Here is a 20,230-nt window from a genome sequence, read left to right on the forward strand (position 1 = left end):
GGCTCTGCAACAGATACGCAGAGCCCAAAAAAAGTACGGAACTAGAAAATGCATTTCCTGGAGAAAATGTGTGGGAATGCTGAATATCATCAAAACTGCCCCATCATATTGCCCCCATAAAACTGCCCCATCATATTACCACCATCAAAATTGCACCATCAAAACTGCCCCATCATATTGCCACCATCAAAAATGCCCCATCATATTTCTCTATTATAAATCAGTACATGGTGTTTCTGATGTGGTTAAGCAGCTGGTACTGGCTAATACACAAGCGCAGGCCTGCCATCAGGAGGCCCAGCACGCCCTGGTACAAGCACAGGCCCGGCAGGAACAGATCCTGGTGCAGACACTGTACAACAGGATACAAATCGCTTACTGAGTGAAGAGATAGCAGGATTACAAAAGATGGTGACCCAGCAGGCTGAAATGACGAAAGATGACCCCACTGTAAAGAGTGACCCCCGGAAGGCAGTGCAGCGGACCCTGCAAAAGATGATGGCCTTAGACAATGTGGAAGCATACCTAGCTATGTTTGAGCAGGTTGCAACAAGGGAGGGTCTGCCTGATAAAGACCAGGCAGATGTACTGGCTCCTTTCCTGACCGCAGACCCCCAACAAGCATACTGTGACTTGGCCCCTGAATCAGCACGCGATTATAAGCTCCTGAAAGCAGAAATCCTAGCAAGGCTGGGAGTGACTGTCACTTTAAGGGCAAACCGAGTCCATGGCTGGCACTTTGATAAGGCTAAGCCAGCCCGTGCGCAGCTCTACCACCTGATGCACTTGTTCCAAGATTGGCTGAGACCTTAGGAAAAGACAGCCACTCAGATCGTGGAGAGTCACACTCAATCGTTTCATGCATGGACTCCCATGAGATTGGCTGTTGGTCCTGCCATCAACTGGGTCATCTGGCGGCCCAGTGCCCAAGTCGGGAAGAAGCAATGGAGTGTGACATGGGTCGCCGTCGCTCCATGTATATCCATGCATTATGTGCTGCAACCAACCTAAATCTGCATGTGTGTGGTGTGGGTCAATGGACAGGAGGTGGTAGCACTCCTTGACTCTGGAAGTGTCGTTACACTGCTCCGATCGGGCGGTTGCCAAGAAAGCTGGTACCAAGGGAACGGGTTGGAGTCATCTGTGTGCATGGTGATGTTAAAAACTATCCGGTGGCCCGTGTGACCCTGTGTACACCAGCAGGAACAGCTAAACTAAAAGTGGGGGTGGTCCCGGGACTACCTCATGATTTACTAATCGGGTGAGACTGCCCCATGTTCTGGGACTTGTATGAGCAAAAGCTCAAAGGTTCGGGATTCCTCCCAAAAGCAAGAACCCACAGAGGTGGTGAATAATACTGTGTTGCAGGAGGTTGTTACTAAGGATCAGTACCAGGTTGCTGAACCTGCAGAAAGTGAGACCGGTCCCCTGGTGGTGTTTGCGGGATTGGAAGCGGAAAGTACCTCCTCTGAGTCAGACGTGTCAGATCTCGGGGGCTCCCGGGAAGATTTCCTTAGTGCTCAGATGAGGGACCCCACTTTGATCACCGCCAGGGAACAGGCCACGGTCTTAAACAGTGAACCACAGCACCCTGGGGCAGATGTGAAGTTCCCCCATTTTGCTGTGATTCATGACTTGTTGTACCAAATAACTAAGGTCAATCAAGAAGTGTTGGAACAACTGGTGGTACCCAAATCTTTTAGGTCTAAGGTGGGGCATTTGGCTCATAGTCATGTACTTGGGGGTCACCTTGGAGCGGCTAAAACTCAGGAATGGGTTTTACAGCGTTTTTTTTTTTTGGCCCGGTGTATATCAAGAAATTAAGGACTACTGTGAGTCCTGCCCTACCTGTCAAAGAACCGCTCCAATGCCCCATTTTCGCAGTCCGCTGGTACCGCTTCCAATTATCAAGGTTCCCTTTGATCGCATAGCCATGGACTTGGTGGGTCCCTTACCTAATTCAGCTAGGGGACACCAATACATTTTAGTTGTCCTTGACTATGCCACCAGGTGTCCGGAAGCGGTTCCTTTAAAAAATTGCTCATCCAAGGTCATCGCAGGGGAGTTGTTTCAGATGTTCATGAGAACAGGGCTCCCATCCGAGATCTTGACAGACCAAGGTACCCCATTCATGTCAAAAGTGATGAAGGAACTCTGTAACCTGTTTAAGATTAAACACTTACGGACTTCAGTGTATCACCCACAAACTGATGGGTTAGTGGAGCGGTTCAACAAAACCTTAAAGGGAATGCTGAAGAAAGCAGTTGAGGAGGATGGTCGGGATTGGGATTGTTTGTTGCCTCCCTTGTTGTTTGCCATAAAAGAGGTACCCCAGGCCTCCACAGGGTTCTCCCCCTTTGAGCTGGTTTATGAGAGACACCCCCGTGGACTACTGGATATAATGAAAGAGACGTGGCAATAAGAAGCTTCCCCGTATCGGAGTGTGGTCGAACACGTGTCTCAAATGCAGGACCGAATAACAAAAGTTTTATGCCCATAGTACGGCAACATTTGCAGGCTGCGCAAAATGCCCACAGTCAGGTATTCAACCGATCTGCCAAGATTAGAGAATTCAAACCTGGGGATCGGGTGCTGGTCTTGGTGCCTACCGTCGAGAGTAAGTTTCTCGCAAAGTGGCAAGGACCCTATGAGATAGTTGAGAGGGTGGGCAAGGTCAACTATAAAGTCCATCAGCCCACCAAACGTAAACCCTACCAGATTTACCACATCAACTTGATCAAACCATGGAAAGATAGACCGGTTTTGACAGTCAGTCTGAAAGTCCCGGAAGACCCTGATGCTCTGATTAAGAAGGTAGGGATTGCAGAGGCTCTCTCCCCTTCTCAAAAACAGGAGTCCTGGGAGTTTTTGCAGAGGAATCGAGACATTTTTTCAAACATACCAGGCCTAACATTGGTAATTGAACAGAAATGTCATTACAGACCCTGGCGTTCGAGTAAACCTCAAACCCTTCCGCATACCCGAAGCTTACCGGAATATTGTCTCGGCCGTGCTTAAGAGCATGTTGGACCTTGGGGTCATTGAGGAGTCTTCAAGTAGCTGGTCTAGCCCTATAGTTCTTGTACCCAAGCCGAATGGAACCTGGCGGTTCTGCAATGACTTTCGTAAGTTAAATGAAGTCTCCAAGCCAGACGCGTATCCCGTGCCCCAGGTCAATGAATTAATAAAGAGATTGAGACCGGTACATCACCACTCTTGACTTAACCAAGGGATACTTGCAGATCCCACTTTCCCCAGAGGCTAAAGAAAAAAACTGCATTTGCCATACCTGAGGGCTTATGGCAGTATGCCCGAATGCCATTTGGGTTACATGGGGCCCCAGCCACTTTCCAGAGGGCCATGGACTTCGTCCTGAGACCTCATAAGGATTTCTCAGGAGCCTATCTTGATGGCATTGTCATCTTTAGTAAGGACTGGGAGAGTCACTTTCCGAAGGTCCAGTTGGTCTTGAATGTCCTCCGAAGGGCGGGGTTCACAGTGAACCCAGAAAAGAGTAAGGTTGGGTTGGAGGTGGCCCGCTACCTGGGGTATGTTGTAGGCAGGGGTGTGATTAAGCCCCAACTAAACAAGGTGGTGGCTATTCAGAAATGGCCCTGTCCACTCACAAAGAAACAAGTGTGTTCTTTCCTTTGTGGGCTATTATAGGAGGTTTGTCCCCAACTTTGCCAGTCTAGCAGCACCTCTGACTGATCTCACCAAGGGAAAGAATGCAACTGTTGTTCAGTGGAGTGCAGAAGCAGCGTTCTGCTGATTGAAGCAAGCTTTGTGCCAGGAACCAGTGTTGGTAGCTCCCGACTTCCAAAAAGAATTCCTGGTACAAACAGATGCCTCAAAATTGGGTCTGGGTGCTGTCCCAGATAATTGGGGGCGATGAGCACCCTGTTGTGTACTTGAGCCAGAAGCTCACACCAGCTGAGAGGAACTGTTCCATTGTGGAAAGGGAGTGTCTCGCAATAAAATGGGCTTTGGAGACACTCCGCTACTACTTGTTGGGCCGACTTAAGGTTTGTAGTGGTACATAGACTGGGAAAGGTACATCAGAATGCGGATGCTCTTTCCCGGGTCTACTGCCACTGGAGTCGTGGTGTCCAGACCCCTGGCCTGGAACAGAGGGGGGGAGGGTGGTTATGTAGAGGGTCAGCCTGGGGCAGGGTTAAGAGGGGGTTAATTGAAGAAGGCAAGTACTTCCCCTTCAGGCCTGCTTATTAACAGGTGTGCTGAAGTGTCAGTGTAGAGTTGAGTAGGAGAGAGAGAGACACAGCAGCACTCTGTGTGGAAACGTTCATTGCTGGAAGGTGTACCTGCTGGGTAAGCTTAAACCACAAAAAGACTTTAGCTGTGTTTGGAGCTATGAACTGTTACCTCTAAGCCTGTGGGCTGATGAACTGTGAGTTGTACCTGTGTGCACATCCGTGTGATAAGACAAGTCTGTCTGGTCTTGTGTTTTGTTTTGCTGAATAAAAGCCAATTTTATTTTACTGGACTGCCTCTGAGCCAGCTCTTCACCCCCCTGATCCCCTACAGTAGTCAAGAAGTTAGTTGTGTAATTTATGCTCCTAGAACACATGACGGTGCTCCCTGCATGTTGGGCCTCTCTATGTGGCTAGGCTGTGGAAAAGTCCCACACATATGGTATCGTTATACTCAGGAGGAGTAGCAGAATGTATTTTGGGGCATTATTTGTGGTATACACTTGCCATGTGAGAAAAATTACCTATTACAATGACAATTTTGTGGGAAAAAAAATCTTAATTTTGCAAAGAATTGTGGGAAAAAATAACATTAAAAAATCTCACCGTGCATCTAACTAAATACCTTGGAATGTCTACTTTCAAAAAGGGGTCATTTGGGGGATATTTGTACTTTACTGGATTGTTAGGGTTGCAAGAAATGAGTTAGGCCACCAGTACTTCAGGTGTGATCATTTTTTTAAATAAATTGCACCATAGCTTGTAGACTCTAACTTTCACAAAGACCAAATAATATCTACTAATTTGGGTTATTTTTACCAAAGTTATGTGGCAGTATAAATTGCGGCCAAAATGTATGAAGAAAAATTAATTATTTGCAAAATTTATCACAGAAACAGAAAAATTAGTTTTTTTTCACAATTTCCAGTCTTTTTTCATTTAAAGCGAAAAAAATACAAACCCAGAGGTGATCAAATACCACCAAAAGAAAGCTTTATGTGTATGAAAAAAAGGACAAACAATTAATTTGGGTACAGTGTTGCATGGCTGAGTAATTGTCATTCAAAGTGTGAGAGCGCTGAAAATTGGTCTAGTCACGAGGGGGGTTTAAGTCCCCTTTTGTCAAATGGTTAATTAAATTTTCTGAAATGATCACTAAACTTAAACAGCTTTTTCACAAAAACTGTAAAATATATCAAACTGTAAAGATGTAGCCACATAGCTGAATATTTTGTGAACATTTTAAAGTTTGTTTGGCATCTGTAGGTGAAAGTATGAAGGAGCTGAAACTTGGTAGCGGAAGAAGATTTCTCACATTGACTTCAATGTTAAAAAAAAAAGTGTTAAAAAGCTTAATATTTTAAAAAGTATAAATAGTAGAAAAAAAGTTGAAGTCCCATCAGCTGCAAGAGCTGAACATTTTAAAAGTTGAATGGCTTTAATAGCTGAAAGTATGCAGAAGTTGCGCAGACCCAAAAAACTTACGGAAAAGATGCTGATTAACTAGAAAATGCATTTCCTGGAGAAAATGCATGGGAATGCTGAATAGCATCAAAACTGCCCCATCATATTGCCCCCATAAAAAAAAACTGCCCCATCACATTCCTCTATTATAAATCAGTACATGGTGTGTCTTTGCTCTCCCCCACCGCCCATCAATGTGTATAAGAAGCTTTGGTAACCATGGAAACAAAACAGCGATATGGCGATCGCACGTCAATGTCGGGAGGCAGAGGATATCATATGACGCCCACCCGGAGGAAGGAACAGTTCCTGCCACCATCATTTTACAATACGATGGTAAGGAACTGGTTAATCTTTGATTTTTATCCACCCTGTTTAATACTGATTTATCTTAAAACAAATCATTTTGTGAGTTTCTTATCAAATGTAATCAATCGGCAAACTATATTTCACCCTAATAGTGTTTAGCAGGAGGAATGAGAGTGTCATTTACCACTGTGTATGTGCCGACATGTGTGACTTTATAGTCATGTGGGCTGCACAGATAAGAAAGAGGAGGAAATGAAGAACAGTTATATTTCACTTTACACAAGATAAATGCTTTACTGTCTTTGTGAGTATGCACACTATGTTCTATAGCATGTAACAAGAGCTTTTCATAGTCTGCGTTTAATGACACTTTAAGAACCATAATTTTAGAACCGTGTTTCTCAACCTTTTTTTCAGTCAAGGCATCCTTTAAAATGATGCATAGTCTCTAGGCACCCCATTCTTTAACTTAACATAACGCAGCAACATCCACACAGCTAGGACATCCAACGTTAGAGGCGATTTATTCTTTCAAAGCAAATACATCTCTGCACTGTAGCTAGCTCTGTAGTACTGACTAGTATTCCATTGTTTCTCTTCTCCCTCATTTAGCTAATGTTGCCTCTGTTCTGAAGGAGAAGAGCAGGGGGGGCAAATATGGATGCTGTGCAGGCATCCAATGTTATCAACCGATGAAATCATTAGTTGTTAGTACACTGGTACCTGGAAGGTTGTAAAGGTACACAATGAAAACCTGTGGCTTTATGTAATTAAAAGTCAGGCTTCATCCTCCTGCTGGCTTGTATACGATTTTGATCATTTTTTTTTTTTCTGCCAAAGCACACCTGAGTAAACCTGAAGGCACCCTGCTTTAAAATCAGTTGGATGTGTTTCTTGCAAAAATGATTAGTTGTGGCTTATATTTCTGGAGAAATTCCAATAAATAACCTTTAGGGCTTACATAATAGATGTGACATTCAAAAGAATGGGTGTAATAAGTGACCCATGGTGGTAAAGGGGAAGGGTGGATGTTGTCATATCATACTGCCATCTCCGTGATTCACCAAAAGAGAGCAGACTACTAAAAACCTTGAACTCAAACTACGCCCACCTAACTTGCAGTTTAACCACTGAAGGACCAAGCCTCTTTTTCAGATTCGGTGTTTACATGTTTAAAACAGTTTTTTTTTTTTTTTTCTTATATTCACCGACCGACACAGCTCCTCCTCTCTGTAACAAAATGGGTTGTCGGCCCTATCACTGGAGATTACTAGGCAACCCCCACAGCCTGCCCTAGCAGACTCAGTTTTATTTTGCCTAGTAAAGGAGATGCACCCAGGAACCCTGCGGGCCCATTGGTCCGTGTTTTTTGATGCAGAAGCTTTGCTTTTTGCATAAGATGAATGATCCTGTCATCTTCTATCAACAGCCAGCTGGGTGACAGGCTGGTTCACTTATCCTTGTAGTCTCCCCAGTCCGGCAATTGAGCGTGTGCAGGTCGCAGCTACGGCTCAGCAGGCCACTACATACCTCAGCTCCAGAGGTGGTCGGTAAGCTTTTATGCTCCGGGGCGTACATATGACCAGGCTACGGATGTCTGGCTCACAGTATGCCAAGGCTAACAGCCACCCTGTACTGATCAGTGAGTGGGTCTGTAATGGATTGTCTCCCAGCGCTTCAGGACTGGTAAGTACAGCTCTCTCTGCTTCGGTGGGGCTGAGCAGCTGGGCATTCCCTGGGAGATCGATTCGGGGGCCACCTCACCTCCCTCTTCTTCTCCCCTGTCCCTATCTTTCCTCTATCCCCCCTCCGGGGGGGTCGCTGCATGTGTCTGCTGAGCGGTGTGTGTAACCTATGCAGGGGCTCTCTGTGGACTCTCATCTGTCATGGGGGGCTGAACAGATACTGGTGGTCCTGGGTCCTGTGTGGGGATGCCTGTGAGGTTTTACTGTGTTGGGCCAATGCTGTGACTCTGCAGGGATTGTTTTATTTTCACCTCATGGCGATGTCTGGCGGCCATTTTAGGTATGGGCAGAGCAGGTTGTCTATGTGGGCTTCAGCGGCCATTTTCCGTGAGTTTTCCTATTCAGGACACTGGCAGCCATTTTCCAGAAGCCTGAGCACATTTGTTCAGTGTTCTCTAGCAGCAGCATGACATGTGCTTTCAGAGCCTTGCTCCCTGTGTTTCTCTCTATGTACAGGACGTCGGGCGGCCACTTTCCTTAAGCCTGAGCAGGGTGTACAGATCGTTTCAGCGCTCATTTCCATGGCTGCTGTCGACACTGTTTTTTTGTCCCTCTGCGCTTGGGAACCCCTGGGGGCTGCAGGCATCGCTTTGTATTCACTACAAAACTCCGGCCGGGTGGTGAGTCCGGCAGGTAGGAGCCCCCCAGTCAGCGGCAGCAGGAGGGTGGGACCTTTCACTGCCCTAAGTCCCCTTCAGGTGGCAGACAGGGTAGGGTCAGCATGGCTTCAGAAACTGATGTTTCTTCCCCCAAAATCCAGGCAATGGCAACTGGGTCACCTACGGACTGCGCAATGCCCATGGACACCCTGACAGCGGTCCTCAATTCGTTTGTTGCTAAGATGGAGGCGGTGCTTGGGGAGGAAGGTGCATTGAATAGGCCCCTGCACCCCCCCCCCCCCCCCCGTCCTCTGGGGGGAGTTCTGATGCAGACTTAGGCCAGATTCTTCCCCTCCAGCATACCCGTATCCCCAGTTCGCCTGGAGGCCCTGTTGGGGGCGGTAAGGGACTTGCTGAATCGCGGGGTGATGGTACCAGTTCCGGAATTGGAACGCTTCCAGGGATTCTACTCAAATCTGTGGTTCCCAAGAAGGAAGTGGATGGTGATCACTAAGGATGTCAGTCTATCTGGCTGGGGTGGAGTGATGGGGGTTCAGTCGACTTGGAGCTTCTGGTCGACAAAATATTCTGAGTTGCCGATCAATCTGCTCGAATTGAGAGCGATCAGGCTGTGTCTCCGCACATGGTGAGTCTTCAAGGGCATCCGATCAGGATACAGTCAGACAACGCCACGTCTGTGGCATACACAAATCACCAAGGGGGAACAAGAAGCTCAGCCGCTGCTCGGGAGGTCACTCACATACTTCAGTGGGCAGAGCGACACGTACCGGCCCTGTCGGCCATTTACATCCCGGGAGTGTAAAACTGGCAGGCGGACTATCTGAGTCACCAGAACACCAGATGTGGATCTACTGGCCTCCCGTCTCAATCGCAAGGTGCCAAGATTCGTGTCCAGGACAAGAGATCCATGGACAGACGCGCTGGCGGCTCCGTGGGATCAGTACCGGCTGATCTACGCCTTTCCTCCACTGAAATTGTTGCCACGTCTGCTTCGCAGAGTGGAAGCCGAGGGGATTCCAGTAATACTGGTTGCCCCAGATTGGCCTCAGCGTCCCTGGTACGCGTATCTGGTGCGTCTAGTGGCAGGCGCTCCCTGGCGACTGCTGCTGTGAGAGTACCTAGTATCTCAAGGTCAAATTTTCGATCCTGCTTTACCATCGCTGGCTTTATCGGCATGGTTGAGAGCCAGGTGTTGAGGAACCGGGGTCTGTCGGACTCGGTGATTCCAACTATGTTGAGGGCACAGAAATCTTCTTCTCGGAAGATATACCATCGTACCTGGAAGGCCTACATCTCCATGTGTGAGGAGAAAGGATGGCATCCGCGTTCCTTTTCCATAGCAAGGATCCTGCTGTTTCTCCAGCAAGGAGTAGACCAGAGATTGCCATTGAGCACCATCAAAGGCTTCTTTTCAATGACCTCTGGCATTGCACTCCTTAGTGGGTACCTTCGTTCAGGGGGAACAACATGTAGTCCCTCCAGTGCGCCCACCGTTACCCCTATGGGATTTGAACCTGGTGTTGGCGTTTCAAAAACCGCCGTTTGAGAATATCAGGGTGATTCCCCTGTTGACCCTTTCCCAGAAAGTGGTCTTTCTAGGGGCCATAACATTGGCCATGAGGGTTTCGGAATCGGCGGCCTTGTCTTGCAAGTCGCCCTATCTGGTCATCCACAGGGATAAGGTGGTGTTGCGTCCGCAACCATCTTTTCTACCGAAGGTGGTCTTGGCTTTTCATATCAAGGAGGACATTGTATTACCATTGCTGTGTCCTAAGCCGAAGCACCTGGACGTGGTTAGGGCCCTGAAGGTGTATTTGTCTGCCACAGCTCCCTTTCGGAAGTCAGATTTGCAGTTTGTTTCGGTGGCTGGTCCAAAGAAGGGCATGGCGGTCTTGTCCGCCACCATTTCCAGATGGATCAGACAGATTGTAGTATAAGCTTACGTCTTGAAGGGGCAGGTTCCCCCTTTTCCGGTCACAGCCCACTCTACGAGGGCAATCGGAATGTCTTGGGCCTTTCGACACCAACCGCCGGTCGCTCAGGTGTGTAAGGCGGCGACCTAGTCATCTGTCCATACGTTTACCAAGTTCTACAAGGTAGACGTCAGTGCATGGGCGGATGCCTGTTTTGGCCCCAAAGTTTTGCAGGCGGCCGTGTAGTTGCAATTAAATCTTTATTTTTTCCTGGTTTTTCGATAAAAACACAGTACTGTTACGTTAATGCACTGTTGCATTACTTCCGCAGTTCGCTGCGGTCTTTGGGATCACTCCTGTTGAGGATACCCTGTTATTTCGTGGTGGTTTTCCACACACTCCTTTTTTCTTGTGGGTTTCGTTTCACTAGTTCCCACTTGCCATGGTGGATGAATTTTTTATGCTGTTCTCCCACCCCTCGTTTGGCACTGCTTGGGGACGTCCCATTTTGTAACAGAGAGGAGATGTGTCGGTCGGTGAATATAAGAGAAAATAGGATTTTTTGTACTCCCCGTAAAATCCTTTTCTCTGTAATTCAACGACCGACACAGCACCCACCCCTCCTTTTTACTTTACGTTATACTGCTTGTTGACGTACTGAGTCTGCTAGGGCAGGCTGTGGGGGTTGTAGCCTAGGGACCGCCCCCTGGGCGGAACTAAGTTCTGAGGTGTTGTATTACAACTTGCCTGGTAATCTCCAGTTATAGGGCTGATAACCCATTTTGTTACAGAGAGGAGCTGTGTCGGTCGGTGAATTACAGAGAAAAGGATTTTACGGCGAGTACAAAAAATCCTATTTTTTTTTGCTAGAAAATTACTTGGAACCCCCAAACATTTATATTTTTTTCTAACACCCTAGAGAATAAAATGGTGGTCATTGCAATACTTTTTTTTCACACCGTAATTGCGCAGCGGTCTTACAAGCGCAATTTTTTGGGAAAAAAATTCACTTTTTTTAAATAAAAAAATAAGACAACAGTAAAATTAGCCCATTTTTTTTATATTGTGAAAGATAATGTTATGCCATGTAAATTGATACCCAACATGCCACGCTTCAAACATGCGCCCACTCGTGGAAAGGCGTCAAACTTTTACCCTCAAAAATCTCCATAAGTGACATTTAAAATTTTTTACAGGTTGCATGTTTTGCGTTACAGAGGAGGTCTAGGGCTAGAATTATTGCTCTCGCTCTACCAATCGCAGCGATTGCTCACATGTGTGGTTTGACTACCGTTTTCATATGCGTTCGCTTCTGCGCGTGAACTCGTCAGGATGGGGTGTTTTTAAAAAAATATATATTTTTTTCTTATTTATTTTACTTGATTTTATTTATTTTTACACTGTTTAACCACTTTCAGACCGGACCATTTTGCTGGTAAATGACCAGAGGTCTTTTTACACTTTGGCACTGCGCTGCTTTAACTGGTAATTGCGCGGTCATGCAATGTTGTACCCAAACAAAATTTGCGTCCTTTTCTTCCCACAAATAGAGCTTTCTTTTGATGGTATTTGATTGCCTCTGCGATTTTTATTTTTTGCGATATAAACGTAAAAAGACCGCAAATTTTGAAAAAAAATGATATTTTCTACTTTTTGTTATTAGAAAAATCCAATAAACTCAATTTTAGTCATACATTTAGGCCAAAATGTATTCAGCCACATGTCTTTGGTAAAAAAAAAGTCAATAATTGTATATTTATTGGTTTGCGCAAAAGTTGTCACATCTACAAACTAAGGTACGTTTTCTGGAATTTACGCAGCTTTTAGTTTACGACTGCCTATCTCATTTCTTGAGGTGCTAAAATGACAGGGCAGTACAAAACCCCCCCAAATGACCCCATTTTGGAAAGTAGACCCCCTAAGGAAATTGATAAGAGGCATGTTGAGCCCATTGAATATTTTATTTTTTTGCCTCAAGCGATTGAATAATGACAAAAAAAAATTTTTTTTTTTTTTTTACACAAAGTTGTCACTAAATGATATATTGCTCACACATGCTATGGGCGTATGTGAAATGACACCCCAAAATAAATTCTGCTGCTTCTCCTGAGTACGGGGATACCACATATGTGGGACTTTTTGGGAGCCTAGCCGCGTACAGGGCCCCGAAAACCAAGCACCGCCTTCAGGCTTTCTAAGGGCGTAAATTTTTGATTTCACGCCTCACTACCTATTACAGTTTTGAAGGCCATAAAATGCCAAGATGGCACAAAACCCCCACAAATGACCCCATTTTAGAAAGTAGACACCCCAAGCTATTTGCTGAGAGGCATGTTGAGTCCATGGAATATTTTATATTTTGCCACAAGTTGCGGGAAAATTACAAACTTTTTTTTTTTTTTTTTTTTTTTCACAAAGTTGTCACTAAATGATATATTGCTCATGCATGCCATGGGCATATGTGAAATGACACCCCAAAATAAATTCTGCTGCTTCTCCTGAGTACGGGGATACCACATATGTGGGACTTTTTGGGAGCCTAGCCGCGTACGGGGCCCCGAAAACCAAGCACCGCCTTCAGGCTTTCTAAGGGCGTAAATTTTTGATTTCACGCCTCACTACCTATTACAGTTTTGAAGGCCATAAAATGCCAAGATGGCACAAAACCCCCACAAATGACCCCATTTTAGAAAGTAGACACCCCAAGCTATTTGCTGAGAGGCATGTTGAGTCCATGGAATATTTTATATTTTGCCACAAGTTGCGGGAAAATTACAAACTTTTTTTTTTTTTCACAAAGTTGTCACTAAATGATATATTGCTCACGCATGCCATGGGCATATGTGAAATGACACCCCAAAATAAATTCTGCTGCTTCTCCTGAGTACGGGGATACCACATATGTGGGACTTTTTGGGAGCCTAGCCGCGTACGGGGCCCCAAAAACCAAGCACCGCCTTCAGGCTTTCTAAGGGCGTTACAGTTTTGAAGGCCATAAAATGCCAAGATGGCACAAACCCCCCCCCCCAAATGACCCCATTTTAGAAAGTAGACACCCCTAAATTTAGGGGTACACTAGTGAGACTAGGTAATAAATGGCGGGTGCCCTGAAACTATAAAAAAATAACTAACCAACCAGCGTCACCTGTAACAGTTATATGGTGATCACTGGTGAAAGGGTTAACTAGGGGGCAATCAGGGGGCTTTATGCGGTAGTATATGGGGGTCCCTGGCGCTATAAAAAGCTGCGGCGAACCTAAATACCTACCTGCCTAACTAGCGTCACCTGTGACACTAATACAGCGATCAGAAAAACGATCGCTTATTAGGCTGGGTTCACACTGGAGCGATGCGGGAACGCCACGAATGCGCGGCGGGTTCCCGCATCGCATGCCTCCCGGCGGCAGTTCACACTGCCCTATGCGAACTGCTGGGAGTGTCAGTGAAATGTTAATGACACCCCCAGATCAGTTCGCATATCGCAGTGCGATCTGCAAACTTGGATCGCATGGTGTGAACACCCATGCGATCCGATTCTGCTGCGGACCAAAAAAAGGGTCCCGTGCGAGTTTGCGGCGGGTGCGGCGGGTGCGACACGAATTCAGCCATACTATCTGTATAGCTGAACTCGAATCGCACAGAGATCGGATGTGATTTGCACTGCAGTGCGGTGCGAATCACATCCGTTCTCATAAACCGCTGCAATGTGAACCCAGCCTTAGTGACACTGGCGACGGGGGGTGATCACGGGGTTAAACCTTTATTGGGGGGGTTAGGGGGGTACCTTAGAACTAAAGGGGGCTAACCCTAACTGCCCTAACAGTTATTAGTCACAAATGACACCTGCCGGGTGATCAGGGGGTTAAACCTTTATTAGGTAATAAATGGCGGGTGCCCTGAAACTATAAAAAAATAACTAACCAACCAGCGTCACCTGTAACAGTTATATGGTGATCACTGGTGAAAGGGTTAACTAGGGGGCAATCAGGGGGCTTTATGCGGTAGTATATGGGGGTCCCTAGCGCTATAAAAAGCTGCGGCGAACCTAAATACCTACCTGCCTAACTAGCGTCACCTGTGACACTAATACGGCGATCAGAAAAATGATCGCTTATTAGGCTGGGTTCACACTGGAGCGATGCGGAAACGCCGCGAATCCGCGGCGGGTTCCCGCATCGCATGCCTCCCGGCGGCAGTTCACACTGCCCTATGCGAACTGCTGGGAGTGTCAGTGAAATGTTACTGACACCCCCAGATCAGTTCGCATATCGCAGTGCGATCTGCAAACTCGGATCGCATGGTGTGAACACCCATGCGATCCGATTCTGCTGCGGGCCAAAAAAAGGGTCCCGTGCGAATTTGCGGCGGGTGCGGCGGGTGTGGCGGGTGCGGCGGGTGCGGCGAATGGCTGAACTCGAATCGCACAGAGATCGGATGTGATTTGCACTGCAGTGCGGTGCGAATCACATTCGTTCTCATAAACCGCTGCAATGTGAACCCAGCCTTAGTGACACTGGCGACGGGGGGTGATCACGGGGTTAAACCTTTATTGGGGGGGTTAGGGGGGTACATTAGAACTAAAGGGGGCTAACCCTAACTGCCCTAACAGTTATTACAGTCACAAATGACACCAATGCAAAAAAAAAAAAAAAAAAAAAAAAAATGACATTGGTGTCACTGTGACTGGGGGGGCAGGGGTAATTGGGGGGGTGATCGGGGGGTAAAGGGGGGGTGTGAGTGTGCCTGGCATGTTCTACTGTGTGTGGGATGTGTTGGTGCAACTCACTGATCCGCTCTCCTCCGTGTCGGAACGAAAAATACCGACACGGAGGAGAGAATACATCACTTCCTCTCCTGTGTTTACATTACAGGAGAGGAAGTGATGTCACCGGGGATTTCCATTCGTCGGGAGCGATCGCGAGGGGGTGGCCATGAATGAATGGCCGTCCCCTCGTCCGGGATCGCTCCCGAACGAAAACCGACCGCCGCAGGCACCGGGCGGGGGCCCGATCGGGCCCCCGACCCGCGGGAGGCAAATCACGTACATGTACGTGCTTATGCCTGCCCGTGCCATTCTGCCGACGTACATCGGCGTGCGGCGGTCGGCAAGTGGTTAAAAAAAAAATTATCACTTTTATTCCTATTACAAGGAATGTAAACATCCCTAATAGTAGAAATCAAATGACCTCAAAGCGTCACTTCCGCCCATACCTCTTAAAGGCACATTTTTTTCAATGTCATTTATTTTTTTCAAATGACTTTTTTTTTTTTTTGCATTTAAGTCCAAATATGAGATCTGAACCTGTCGCAGAGACCACCATTATCGTACACACGACCGGCGCCTGAATAGATGGATATCTCAGTTGTGGCAGCAACTGCTGTCGTTACCGAGATATTCTTCCCTCTTCAAAAAATGTACGTACATTGTCGTGCACCGGTCGAAAAGTGGTTAAAACTCACTGCAAGATTTACCTCTGCATACCCTAGGACAGTGATTGTGAACCTTGGGCACCCCAGATGTTATAGAACTACATTTCCCATGATGCTCATCCACACTCTGCAGTGTAGTTGAGCATCTTGGGAAATAGTTACAAAACCTCTGGGCTGCCAAGGTTCACTGCCCTAGGGGTAAGTTTCTTCTACACGCACCTGGATGGGAAGAAACGTATTCATGGATGGGTAGAGTTGAACTATGCCGCTAACTGTATCCAACACATTTTCAAGGAGAAAAATCAGCACATCCCATAAATCAAACAGATAATTAAAATAAATTCTACTCGTTGGAAGCAGTGTGTCTTTTCAGGAGATAATCCTCAACCTAGAGCAGAGATGGCGATGGAGATCTTGAACGTCAAGAAAAAAACGATGAAAAAAACAAAACTGGAAGACTGACCAACTTTTTTTTTATATATATAAACGTTTGTACTAAGAACAAAAATAAAATGAATGTTACGTATTACAAGCAAGTGCAGGGTTTAGGAGTGCTCAGAATGCAGGATTAAGGATTGCCTTGCACTATAAGGTCCCTAACTCACATTCATGCATATATACATATTGGGACCAATTTAGATAGAATCCAACTAACCTACCAGTATGTCTTTGGGGTGTGGAAGAAAACCGAAGTACCCGGAGGAAACCCACATAGGCACAGGGAGAACATGCAGACTCCAGGCAGGTAGTGTAGTGGTTTGGGATTTGAACCAGCACAACAGCATCTCCCACAGCTTCCTTCACACATTCTGACCTCCCTTAAAATCACCCTGCTACAAAACCTACACTTTAACCACTTTGAGACCGGACCATTTTTCTGGCTTAAGACCAAACCACTTTTTCCGATTCGGCACTGAATCGCTTTAACTGAAAATTGTGCGGTCGTGCGACGTGGCTCCCAAACAAAATTTGACGTTCTTTTTTCCCCCACAAATAGAGCTTTCTTTTGGTGGTATTTGATCACCCCTGCGGTTTTTATTTTTTGCGCTATAAACAAAAAGAGCAACAATTTTGAAAGAAACGCATTCTTTTTTACTTTTTGCTATAATAAATATCCTCCAAAAATATATTAAAACAAATTATATTTTTTTCTGAGTTTAGGCTAATGCGTATTCTTCTACATATTTTTGTTTAAAAAAAAATTGCAATAAGCGATTGGTTTGCGCAAAATTTTATAGTGTTTACATAATAGGGGCTAGTTTTATGGCATTTTTATTAAAAATATATATATATATATATATATATATATATATATAATTTTTTTTTATTTTTTTTTATTTTTTTTGTGACTGCAACATTGAGGACACATCAGACATTTTTGGGACCATCGTCATTTATACAGCAATCAGTGCTATACAAATGCACTGATTCCTGTGTAAATGACAATGGCAGTGAAGGGGTTATGTGTGTCCTGGGGGCATGTTACTAACTGTAGGGGCGTGGCTGTGTGTTAGTGAACACTGATCTCTGCTCCAATCACAGGGAGCAGAGATCAGTGTCACTTGTTAGGCAGAACGGGGAGATGCTGTTTACTTATGCATCTCCCCGTTCAGCTTCCCTGTAAGACTATTGTGGGTATCCCCGCGGCATTAGAGTCCGCGAGACCCGCGACCGGGATTTTGGTGGTCCCGACCAGCACGCGCCGCCGGGGGGTGGGGGCACACGCGATGGCAGGGCGGAAATTTTAAATGGACGTACCTGTACACCAATTTGCCTGCCTGTGCCATTCTGCCAGCGTACATCGTCGTGCGCCGGTCGGGAAGTGGTTAAGCAAAAACAACGGCCAGTACATAAAGAAAATCTCAGACATTTACTGAGATCCTAATAGCAGAACCTGGAGTAAAAACCAGCGTTTCAGAGACTTGAAAGTCCCATATCTCAAGGTACCACAGTGCAAGCTAACTAAACATATACTGTTTCTGTACATAGGGGAATAATCAAAGTACAACCCTCCTGTGGCTTTCCAATGCTCCATCCTATTCACCCCTATGCTTTTGGTACAATTATGCAAGAACCTAACCCGATTCACCACACATTTTTCAAGGGGAAATAAAGCTGCAATAGAAAAATAGGCACCAGCCTTTTTTCAGTTATCAAACTTATAGGACTTGATGTATGTTTTTTTTTCCCTTCATCTAAATGTATGTATATTTTTTAAGGTGCAATTGAGCATTTTGGTGCAGAAGTGGTTTCCTGAGCTACCTCTGATGTACTCTGATGCAGGAATACTTAACCACATGGTGAGAATAAATGTCTTTCCTTTGTGTTTGGCTGTAGAGATATTGAAGTTTACACTCACTCCCTTTTTCAACCTTCACAGTTCTCTGGGGGCCTTCTTTCAAGCAGTATGGAGAGGATACTGTTTGATGCCGAGCCAATGAAAGAGTTAAGCAACAAGCGACCACTTCTGTGTACTGAAATCCAGGATAAGAAAGTCTTGCTGAAGGTCTTGTATATACAAAAAAGAAAATTCTTTGAACTTGGTGGGAGACATCTTGCCTTACAATCTGTTTTCTTTCTTTCTTTCTTTTTTTCTTTCTTTCTTTCTTTCTTTCTTTCTTTCTTTCTTTCTTTCTTTCTTTCTTTCTTTCTTTCTTTCTTTCTTTCTTTCTTTCTTTCTTTCTTTCTTTCTTTCTTTCTTTCTTTCTTTCTTTCTTTCTTTCTTTCTTTCTTTCTTTCTTTCTTTCTTTCTTTCTTTCTTTCGTTTTTTTTTCAAGAAAATGTCACACTACTAAATATAGAGTGACAATTGTATGTTAGAAAAAAAAAGGAAGGGAAAGAACATCCTTCAATTCCTTGTTGGTTATACTGGAGATGTGTTAGACCCCCTGAGTATTAATTGGTGACAAATAAAGTGAGATGAATTAAATTTGGTGCCAAATATATGAAATAAGTGATAATATATAAAAAAAGAAAACCTTCTAAAAAGTACCTAATGTTACTATGGCAGTGAACATATGTGTTTTCACTGGGTTAGACCCCCTGCAAAATTGTGATATATATGGACTTAACTAAACCCACTATTTAACAAGTAAAAAAAAAAAAAATACAAATAATTACAGAAAAATATAAATATATAAAATGAATTGATAAAATATTTCTATATTAGTCCATTAATATGTTCAAAAGTGACTTGTGCTCAGCAAATGATATCCAGTGCCTGTGTAAAGTGCTACAATCAATCCTTCAGGTTACAAAGGTGCCAGTGAGCTTATCCATGCTGATAGGGGATTTGCACTCACCAGATAGTCCTACCCCCCAGGGGTATCTCGCTTTAACAGAGTAAGCCCCCCTGTGTGGCTCTGTAACATAGTGGGTTTAGTCAAGTCCATATAGATCACAAATATGCAGGGGGTCTAACCCAGTGAAAACACATATGTTCACTGCCATAGTAACATTAGGTAATTTTTAGAAGGTTTTTCTCTTTTTATAACTATATTGTTATCACTTTCATATATTTGGCACCAAATTTTATTTATTTCATCTCACTTTTTGTCACGAATTAATACCCAGGGGGTCTAACACATCTCCAGTATATCCAACAAAGAATTGACGGACGTTCTTTCTCTCCCTTTTTTTTCTCTAACACTCACGTGGTTTGATTTGTTATATCAAACAGATGGTACAGCGCTCTAACTAAAAAATAAAATGATTACTAACATTAAAATTAATTAAAAGTCCAAAATAGCTTTTGTGTCAAAAAGTCCACATGAGGAATCTTCAGTGATATACAGTCAGTTCATACATAAAGTGACTTAGTGCAGAGGGTCATATGTACTTAAAGCGGGGTTCCACCCTAAAGTGGAACTTCCGCTCATCGGAACCTCCCCCCCCCCCCCCCCCCCCCCCGTTGTCACAATTGCCACCTTTCAGGGGGAAGGGGGGTGCAGATACCTGTCAAAGACAGGTATTTACACCCACTTCCGGGCATAGACTCCCACGGGAGTCTATGTCTCTTCCTGTCCCTGCGCGCTGTCTGCTGGGACACACACGGGTCCCAGAGGCAGCGCGGACAATTCCTATTGTGCTGCGTGACTCGCGCATGCGCAGTAGGGTACCGGGAAGTGAAGCCTCAGCGCTTCACTTCCCGATTCCCTCACCTAGAATGGTGGCGGCAGCAGCCGAGAGCCGAGCGATCGATCGGCCTCGGCTGCCGGCATCGCTGGACCCTGGGACAGGTGAGTGTCCATTTATTAAAAGTCAGCAGCTGCAGTATTTGTAGCTGCTGGCTTTTAATATTTTTTTTCCACAGTGAAATCCCTCTTTAAATATCAACAAATGCTTATCAACTCGTCCAATTGCTGTACCCCTCTCAGACAATATCTGACCGGTTCACCAACAAACACAGCTTTCTCCCATTCAGAGTCAAATGGACTGACACGTTCGTGGATTACCCACACTGGATGGGTATATAGCAGTATTCACATTTCCTCAGACCATGTGGATAGAAAGACAAGCCATAGTGCTCTCCATAGAAA

The 20,230-nt window shown here is 45.3% G+C and overlaps 1 protein-coding gene across 1 annotated transcript in view; it reads left to right on the forward strand.

Moving 5' to 3' along the window:
* The window catches only part of STK31 (serine/threonine kinase 31), a 661,901-nt gene that overhangs the window by 555,383 nt on the left and 86,288 nt on the right, over nucleotides 1-20,230 (forward strand). Inside the window, exons 17-18 of the mRNA XM_077491295.1 lie at nucleotides 17,912-17,992; nucleotides 18,073-18,198. Coding sequence (XP_077347421.1) covers nucleotides 17,912-17,992; nucleotides 18,073-18,198 — 207 coding nt within the window. The remainder of the gene's footprint in view (nucleotides 1-17,911; nucleotides 17,993-18,072; nucleotides 18,199-20,230) is intronic.

The sequence above is a fragment of the Lithobates pipiens genome, unplaced genomic scaffold (assembly GCF_037356315.1).
Source record: "Lithobates pipiens isolate NorthernLeopardFrog02 unplaced genomic scaffold, aLitPip1_a1.2 Scaffold_19, whole genome shotgun sequence".
NCBI lineage: Eukaryota > Metazoa > Chordata > Amphibia > Anura > Ranidae > Lithobates > Lithobates pipiens.